Raw genomic sequence first — 9,894 nt, 5'->3', positions numbered from 1 at the left:
CTTCCTCCACCAATAAAGCTGGAAAAAAATCGACGAAAAATCTCGGCGGGACGCTCTAGGATGACCCGACTTGAGTGTACGGTCGCCCATATGGGCTTTCCGGCGGCGACCTTAAATAAACGCATTAAAAAAAAAAAAAAAGGTTTACCAAAACGTACAGGATCTTTAACAATAGAGTTAGTGAAACAATGGTAAATGTGAAAATGTACATGACGGTATCAGCCTATCAGGCCACATGTAGTCAGTTTCTATGTGTATGATTTTCCTCGGGCTTCCCGGGCATAGTGTTCATGTCAAATCGCCATCTGCTCTTTCAATTTTATGAGGCCCGTTTATGGTTTTATCTTTGGTTACAATCGGATTTTTTAATAAAAAAATCTAAAGACGAAACAAACAAATAATTAGCCTTAGCAAATTTTGAGTAGAATATCTACATTTGTATATCTATACTCAAACATCATTGCAATAAGTTAAAAAAAAAATATCAATACCGAAAAAAGGAAAGTGTTAAATGAACGACATTGGTTTTGCCTCTATTAAGATATTCAATTTTACACCTGTCTGACAAATCATGAATCTATTACTATTACTTGGGGACCATACTCCGCTTTTCATGGAACGTTTTTATTAAAAGAGGTGAAGACATACCGCATTCTTAGTGTTCAACCCTTTTACAGTTGGACACTACGATTTCCTCTTTTGATTACATCTGACGGACCAAGTGGGAGACTCAACGATGGACAGTTCTTAAAACCCTTGTGGACTGAATAGTCTTATTATTCCCCTCTGTCTTGCTTCGTCGCGCTCTTGTATGTGATATTCTTGCTGATATGTCTTCCTTTAAGACATTGAGTACTAATACTTTATTTGGTAATGTACACGAACAGTTCTGTGTTTTCCTTAATACACCATACCATAACAACTGTTAGAATTTCGCTCCGCTGGGATTCATTTTATTTCCACTGTCTTGTTTAAAAAGTACATATTGAGTGAGGTTTGGTGCACCAGTAACAGGTTTAAACTCCCCAGCAGTGCGTAGGCTGCTGACCCTCTGTGTTCTCAGATGTATGACTTGTTTGTTGTTTCAAACCATGATGGTGACACTTTTGTGTCCCTCCTTGTTTTTTTCTCGTCTACGGTATGTATATTCCCTTTTTCCTTTGTCCCTAGTTTTGTTTAATGTTTCAAATTTGCTCCCCCACTTTCCGACTCTCAATTACCCCCACCCCCCCTTCACCCCTTTACTTTTGAGGGCCGATTTATTAATCGCCTTCTTTAATTTTCTTGTCGGTTCGTGACGAAATTTGTAGAGCACTCTCTTTTAGACAACATTTATGTCAAGTTTGGTAATACCCTATTTAAACAGATCATAGGAATTCCTATGGGTAGGAATTGTGCACCTTTGGTCTCCGATTTGGTTTTGTACTGCTATGAAAGAGACATTATGTCGAGTCCCTCTGAAGATACACAACAAGATGTTATAGTAGCATTTAAAAATGCTTCCAGATACCTTGATGGTATTTTTAATTAGATAATTCATATTTTTATCAAATGGTGTCATATATTTATCCTCATGAGCTATAACTTTATAAAACAAACTCTTAGAATTTTAGAACATCATTTTTGGATCTTCATCAACAAATCGTCAACAACAATTCTATTCACACGAAAATATATGATAAAAAAGATGACTTTGATTTTTGTATAGTTAAATATGCACATTAAGAAACGTACCCCATTCAACTTCATACGGGGTATATGTTTCTCAGCTAGAGCTTGTAGAAACGTAAAGGATTTCAACGATTCATTATAAGCAAGCTTCTAAAGCAGGACTACCGCCATCAATACAAAAATTTTACAATCGTAATTTTGATTTTATTTCAAAAGTCAGTAGTGATTTAAAAACACTTCTGCGACAAGGGACTAGCCAGCCTGATTATTATGACGATGTGATTTCGTAGGAGTTTGGTTGATTGTGATTTTCCTGCTGTTTCTACTAAAATCATTAAACGTTTTATTAAATAGGTTATGAGCCTTTTATTTTAAGACAAACTGCAATTGTTACAGTATGGGTCTCATATATATGTCATATGATTCTGTAGATAAGGTTTATAAGTGCGTCGACTGAGGAGTGAGGGTTGTAAACTGGACTGACGGCGGACATTTACTGGAAAATATATATAAAACAATATATATTTTGCAATTATTCAAATGTATTTCTCAACCGAATATACAATTCAATGATAACATGGTAGTCTCATCGATGTTGTCAATGTAAACAATGAACAAATATGGCGACGTATATAGTTTACACAAAGACGCATAGAAAAACATCTTCAAAAGCATTATTTACGAAACAGATTTACATATTAACATACAATATTGTAGAAACATGTATTTCAAACACAATGCTATAAAAATTACCTGGAAAATATATATAAAACAATATATATTTTGCAATTATTCAAATGTATTTCTCAATCGGATATACAATTCAATGATAACATGGTAGTCTCATCGATATTGTACATTGCGATTGGTCAATACAGTCAAATATTTAGCATAACAATAGAATAAGGTGTAAAGTGCACAGTTAGAGAGATAGATAAATAGAATGTTACCTGAAACGGCATCCTACACACTATGCTTCGGCCTACAGCTACATAGTCTAGTTAAGCTACAAAGATGTTTTAATGACTGGATGATATATTTGAGGGAAAAATCAAATACAAGACAAAATACTGTTTCAGGATTTTATTTATATTATCTATAGTAATTGAAGCACCTGTAACACTTAGTGTTCAACCTTTTTACAGTTGGACACTACGCTTTCCATTTTTGATAACATCTGACAGACCAAGTAGGAGACTATGATGGACAGTACTTCAAGCCCTTTTGGACTGATATGTCTTAATGTTCGTTGTCTGTCTTGCTTCGTCGGACCCTTGTAGGTGATTTTCTTGTTGCTCTGTCTTCCGTTAAGACATCGGGTAATTTTGTTATGGTAATGTACCTATGTATGTATTTACATGATCATTTCTGTGTTTTACTTATTTTCACCTTTTGTAATCATAACAACTGTTAGAATTTCGCTTGACGAGTTTTCGTGTTATTTACAATGTCTCGTTTATAGCAGCATGGTGGGGCTAAGAGTGAGGTTCGGTGCACCATTAACCGGTTTAAACTACCCAATAGTACTTTTATCTCTTTTGAAGTATCATTTTATTATTGTTTTCTTATAATTCCTTGTCGGTTACTATTATTCTTTTTAAGTAGCATTTAAATGATTAGCCTGTCCGTACTCTGCCTTTCGCCCTGTCCTGTTTTTGTTTGAGGTCCTCCTGGGCTATGCCACTGGTTCTTGTTGCTTGGTTATGTTGGGGATGCGTTCATTGAACGCCGCCTTTCCATGTTGATCTTGTTTACCATATTCTATTATTTCCTATTATGTAATTTCAATGTAACTTCAAAATTCAGATCCAGTACAAATAGAGAAAAATTGACTCTGTAAGAAACGAAAAAAAAAACACGACGAAACTAATAATGACCCAGACTTGGTTTGATTTAGCCTGTTTTGTTAAAGGACTGGACTGGAAAGTGCATGTTGATCTACACGCCGTCTGGCACTGGCTTAAGCAGAATTCAACTGTTAACATGATATGGTTAAAGTTGTGAATTTAGAAACATTCGTAGATGTTCACGGCGGTCATCATGAAACTTTAAATGTGACACCTTGGCGCCATTTCATGAAAAGCGGCATCCCCCCCCCCCCCTGCACAAAAAATGGCGTATAATCAATGGTGGGCGGAACTAAAATAAAATGGAATTTTGAAAGAGGATCAGAGGTTATCAGGCGCCTACATATCACAAAAAAATCTCAAAAGACAAATTTAAAAAACATGCAACATACCCTACAAATGATTATACAGTATTTGAGTAGTAATACTAGAACAAGTTAAAAAAGTACTTAACATGTAAAAAAATTGTATTTACGAAAAAAATCTAAATTTTTTTTTCAAATATTGCACTAGTCTATATGATTGAATGTAACAAGCTTTTCAATTGATCATCAGCCTTTAAACAGGTTACATGCGTATTTAAAAAAGTATCTCTTTCATCTTATGTTGTTACGCTTCGAAACTGATACTGTTGGTGGTATTGCATGTTCGGTCTCACTTCCTGAAATATATTGTAATGAAACTGCAATATTTGTAAAATATTGATATACATTAAATTTCACATATTTTGAATTTCAAAAGTTAGAATCCAGCATTTCAGTAAAAAATACGAAAAGTGATTAAACCATTCGGACAATTTATCATGGATCAATGAATGGGAAGACTTATTGCAATTGGTGAAAATCTCAGCCTCGATTGAAATTAATAAATTAATTAAATTAGTAATTAAAAACTTGCAGAATTATGAAAACAAAACCTTACAAAACAGGCAAAATTAAAACTTTGCAAGCTAGGTTTGATTGAGAAAACTCGTGGTGTCGACAATGGTAAATGCAAGATGCATTCAACGACCATGCACACACAGCACCGCGAGCACATAGCACAAGATTGGCTAGAATTTAATAACTATACATGAAAAGGTCAAAAAATGTTGAATGAGAAACATACTCCGATGGGCTCATACTTAAACATTTATATTGGATCAAAATATTCAGAAAAATGGTGATGCAGTTTCCTTATTCCAATGCGCTATTATGATAATGTGAAAATTGAATGTTGAATTTTGAGCTTGCATTTATAGGATAGAAATGCCACTATTCCGCGGCTTGGTAATAGTTATGACAAAATGTGTCAAACTTGCAAAAGATAATTGAAATTCTTATATATGTACATATCGTTCCCTATACCATTAATTTCCTTAAATATATATTTTTTTCAATTCTCTTTTGTTCTACAAAAACTGTTAATATCCGGAATATTGTGCCCAATAGCTGAGTCAAAGTAAAAAGCTACAGGTAGATCTGTTGACTCACCTTCACTTTCAGTTACACCTGAAATTCTTGGTCTTGGTGGTTGAGCGGAACAATCTTCATTATGATTATTGGCGGCCAAACTTGACTCTGAAACATATACATAGATGGTACACAGAATTTGTAACCTTGAATTTTATTTAGTTCTGCCAATTGTTTTCTCGTTTAGGGACACGCATTTTTTAGATCACCTGAGTAAACTTAGGTGACCTATTGCTATCCTTTTTTTCTGTCGTCATGCGTTGTAAGTCGTGCCTGTTGTCATTTTAGCATTTTAAGATTCTTCTCTGGAACCACTTAATCACTTAACCAATTTCAACCAATTTTGGCATAAAGCATTTATGGGTAAAAAGAAACAAAAATTGTGAAATTAATGTCCCCTGCCTCCCTGGGGCATACGGGGGGGGGGGGGGCTAAACCATAAAAGTTAATGCAATTTGGGCACAAAGCAGTCTAACTGTTTACATGCTCGTAATTAGCATAAAGCCCTCAACCAAATTGTGAAATTCATTATCCCAGAGTCAGGGATTCTGGTGCTAGGGCAGGGTGCTTTATAACTATTCAATATATAGTGAAAGTACAATATATCTTAAAACATCTTTTCCTCTGCTCCTGGGTATTTAGGAAACGAAATAAATGCATAGTTATGTAACAGAGGATGTATTTTCCAAAATTGTGAATTTCAAGGCCCCAGGGTCTGGGGTTCTGGTGTGTGTGTGTGTGGGGGGGGGCACTTATTGTTATGTAATTAAAATGCACAACTAGAGATTGGAATGAGATATTGTTTATAACAACCTTATGTGGAACCCCGGTTGGTATTGCTTTTGGGTCCCCTGGGGTAAAGGTGACTAAAAGAGAAAAATGGTTTCCGGACAATAAATAGACGTAGGAATATATATTGTAATCAAAGTTGGTATTTAGAAAGCTTATATGAAGACTTGTAATTGCATTCGGATCCCCTAGGGTCAGGGTAAAGGTCACCGTTTCTGAAAGTAGAAAAATAGTTAGGAATGAGATATTGTGATCAAACTTGCAATATAGTAAGCTTTATAAAGACCAAGGTTTGTATTGTATTTGGACCCCAAGGGACAAAAATGAGATATTGTAATGAAACTTGGTATTTTGCAAGCTTACATGAAGACCTTGGTTGAAATTGTGTTTGTACTTTCACGGATAAAGGTTACGGTCACCGTTACTAAAAATGTTTTTGAACAATAACTAGAGTAGTTAGGAATGAGATATTGTGATCAATCTTGCTCTTAAGTAAGCTTATATGAAAACTTGGGTTGGTATTGCATTTGGACCCTCTGATTTTGCCACTATCGCATTTGGTCACTGTTACTAAAATATAAAAATGGTTTCTGGACAATAACAAGACTTAAAAATGATTTAATGTTATCAAACTTGGTAGAAAGGAAGCTTATTTAAAGATCCTGTTTGGGTTTACACAGATTAAGTAACACAAATCACACATTGATCAGTAGCGGGGTGTGTCATTTAGACCAAATTGAGAAAGTTGAAATCAGAGCCGTCATTAAGTACATCTGTAAGAAAGGGATGCCCCCAAGGAAATCAATGAAGACTTCAATGATACACTTTGGAAGAAGTCTCTTCACTATAGCGCTGTGACAACATGGGTAGCTGAATGTAAGAGGGACAGGGAGAGCATTGTAGATTATGAGCGGCATGGGCGGCCAATAGAGGTCACCAACGATGAAACTGCCGAAGCTGTGCACGATCTGGTCATGTACGTCAGAAGGAGAGACCTACCAAACATTTTAAGGGAAGTGGTTATAAGCTTTGGTTCAGGACAGGCAATTCTAACTGATGTCTATGGCATGTCAAAGGTTTCCATAAGATTAGTCGCAAGACAGTTGACTGACGACCAGAAACGGACCAGGCTTTTGTCTCGCCAGAGGATGAATGAATCTGACTTTATCTACGGAATCATAACTCAGGATGAAACATGGGTCGATCACTTCGATCCAGAATAAAAAAAAACATGCAGTGGAAGCACCCTGGTTCACCCCCTCCGAAGAAATTCAAGAGGGTGCCATCAGTAGGTAAGATGATGGCTTCAATTTTTGGGATAGTCAGGGGATAATTATGATTGACATCTTGAGCAAGGTCGTACCATATAGGGTACATACTTTGCAGACGAATTGAGACGTCTGCATCAAGAAATCGCGCGTAAAAGGATGGGCAAACTGACTCAAGGCGTTTTGCTCCTGCACGACAACGCACCATCTCACACATCACAATTTGCGATGGCTGCTGCAACTGACTGCGACTTTGAAATGCTTTCGCATTCCCCATATTCTCTGGACTTGGTCCCCTCTGACTTCTACCTGTTTCCAAAACTGAAAACGAAGCATCGTGGAAGACGTTTTGGAAGCGATGAAGGTGTCATGGAGGGGGTCAATTAGTTCTTTGAGGACCAAAATAGAGAGTTCTATGTTTTGAAGGGTTAAAAAAGTTGGAGAACAGGTGGCAAAGTGCATTGATGAAAAGGGAGATTATATTGAAAAGTTAGACCATTAGTTGGGTTCTCTGACCACCGGAAGTACATCGGGTCAAGAACTTTTTGATCAATCTCCTACTAGAGACTTTCATATTCTTACCAACGAAAACCTCAAGGTCAAATACCTTTTTGTCAAAATAAGTTTCCGATGCCAAATATTCATCAAAATCATACTTGCATAGTTCATTTCTTCAAATATTTTGAAATATCGATAAATTCGTGTTTTGAGACAGGTTTCTTTTTATTATAGAAAGTTGCTAATGTATTATACATTGATATCGGACCAGTTTGAAACTTTAAAATAGACTTACTGTATTTGTTATTACAGACAAATAATGGTGTGCTTTTCTCGTGTCAATGTGGTACCCCTTTATTGTGATCATTTGCAGATAGAAAACAAGAGCTGTCACACATGTGAACAGATTTCTCAAGCATGCAGGTATTATGAAAAGAAAAGAGAATGAAAGTAACTGATTCCTTAATATTGTTCTTTGTATTATTGTCCCTATAATCTCTAATTGTGATAGCGTAAACCTTCGAAATATAAGTGACCTTGACCTTTGAAGAAGGGACGTGGTTCTTGGACGCGACAGAATATTGTCATGAGATAGACATTTGTGACAAGTTATTTCAAAATCCCACAATGCATGACAAAGTGACAGTATGGACAAGATTGCTGTGTAAGTGGGGACACACGCACGGACAGACCGACATGAGCCCTAGCCGCTATACATCGTCTTGTAGACATTTGTGCCAAGTAACTAAAAGAATCCTTCCATGCAAGACAAATTTACAGTCCGGACATGAATGTATCAAACTCTTCTCTAGAGAATGAGTACTTTCAAACTCCTAGTGTGACATTGACCTTGAAGATAGGAACATGGGTCTTAGTCCCGACATGTCGTCTTGAAGTGGTTGACATTTATGCCTAGTTATTTTAGAATTCTTCGATGCATGACAAAGTTACAGTCCGGACACAAATGTTTGTTATAAACTCTAATTGTGATAGAGTGAACTTCAAAATGGTAGTGTGATCCTGAACTTTGAGGTAGGGAGATGATTATTGGTCTTGTTGAGGTAGACATTTATGCCAAGATATTTTAAAATCCTTCCGTGCATGACAAAGTTACAGTCCGGACACAAATGTGTGTACCTATAAAATATTAGTGTTATAAAGAGAAACTTCAAAATGTAAGATTGACCTTGACTTTAGGGTAGGAACATAATTTTTGGACGCGACACATTGTCTCTATGTGGTAGACATTAATGCTAAGTTATTCTAAAATCCTTCGATGCATGACAAAATTACACCCAGGACACGGTTGTGTGTTCCTATTAATTCTAATTGTTATAATGTGAAACTACAAAATGTTAGTGTGACCTTGACCTTTGAGGAAGCGATGTTATTCCTGAACGCGACACATCGTCTTGATGTGGTAGACATTTATGCCTAGTAAGTTTAGAATCATTCGATACATGACCAAAGTTACAGTCCGGACACGAATAAGTGAACATATTTACTCTAATTGTGATCATGTGAAACTTCAAAATGATAGTGTGACCTTGACTTTTGAGCTAGGGACGTGGTTCTCGGATGCGACACATCGTCTTGATGTGGTAGACATTTGTAACAAGTTATTTAAAAATCCCTCAATGTATGACAAAGTTAAAGTCCGGACACGAATGAAGTGGGGGACGCACAGACGGACGGACAGACAGACAGACGGACGCCCGACCGACCAAAATGGTATAAAGGGACATTTCTATTGTTATTTTCTTTTGTTAAATAGAGGGCCACAGCCCTTTTTTCTATTGTTACGGAATGAATTCTATTGTTCTCTTTTGTTCTGTTTACACTTGGATTGCCCCCTTTCCCTATTCGGTAGTGCGGACAGACAGACATACTGACGTTCTAACGGGACAGTAATAATGTGGCTACTCTATTGCTCTCTCTCTCTATTGTTCTTTTTAGCCACCCAAAAGAAACTAGAACTGCCACTGTCATGGCGTGAATACCCCCGCATACCACTTTGTCATAATCAACAGTTGCCATTTAGAATTCAAGGACAACCACCCTGCAAAATCTGAGGTTACTAAGCCAGTGCATTGCTAAGATATGTATTCTCCATGCTTCAAATGTGAAAGTTCTAAAATCAAGTTTTTTTAGTCAAGGCCCCTGTGACCTTGACCTTTGACCAAGTGACCTCAAAATCAATAGGGGCCATTTATTAAAACATGACTAACCTCCATGCCAAATATGAAGACTGTGGGTCAAAGGAATGTCAAGATATTGGGCGGACAAGCTTTTTAAAGTCAAGGCCCCCGTGACCTTGACCTTTGACCCAGAGACCCCAAAATCAATAGGGGTCATCTACTAATCATGACT

General features: G+C 36.7%; 1 protein-coding gene across 1 annotated transcript in view; it reads right to left on the bottom strand.

The window, feature by feature from the left end:
* Positions 1-2,417: 2,417 nt before the first annotated feature.
* LOC132755153 (uncharacterized) overlaps positions 2,418-9,894 on the bottom strand; it is a 69,560-nt gene continuing 62,083 nt past the window's right edge. Inside the window, exons 18-19 of the mRNA XM_060745961.1 lie at positions 4,991-5,077; positions 2,418-4,179 (exon numbers count right to left, since the gene is read on the bottom strand). Of these exons, the coding sequence (XP_060601944.1) occupies positions 4,115-4,179; positions 4,991-5,077 (152 nt within the window). The 3' untranslated portion in view covers positions 2,418-4,114. The remainder of the gene's footprint in view (positions 4,180-4,990; positions 5,078-9,894) is intronic.

This window comes from Ruditapes philippinarum, unplaced genomic scaffold, assembly GCF_026571515.1.
Source record: "Ruditapes philippinarum isolate M1 unplaced genomic scaffold, ASM2657151v2 ctg1541_1_1_1_1, whole genome shotgun sequence".
In the NCBI taxonomy this organism is placed as follows: Eukaryota; Metazoa; Mollusca; class Bivalvia; order Venerida; family Veneridae; genus Ruditapes; species Ruditapes philippinarum.
Note: the sequence above shows the minus strand (reverse complement) of the source record. Positions and strands in the feature narration are given on the sequence as shown.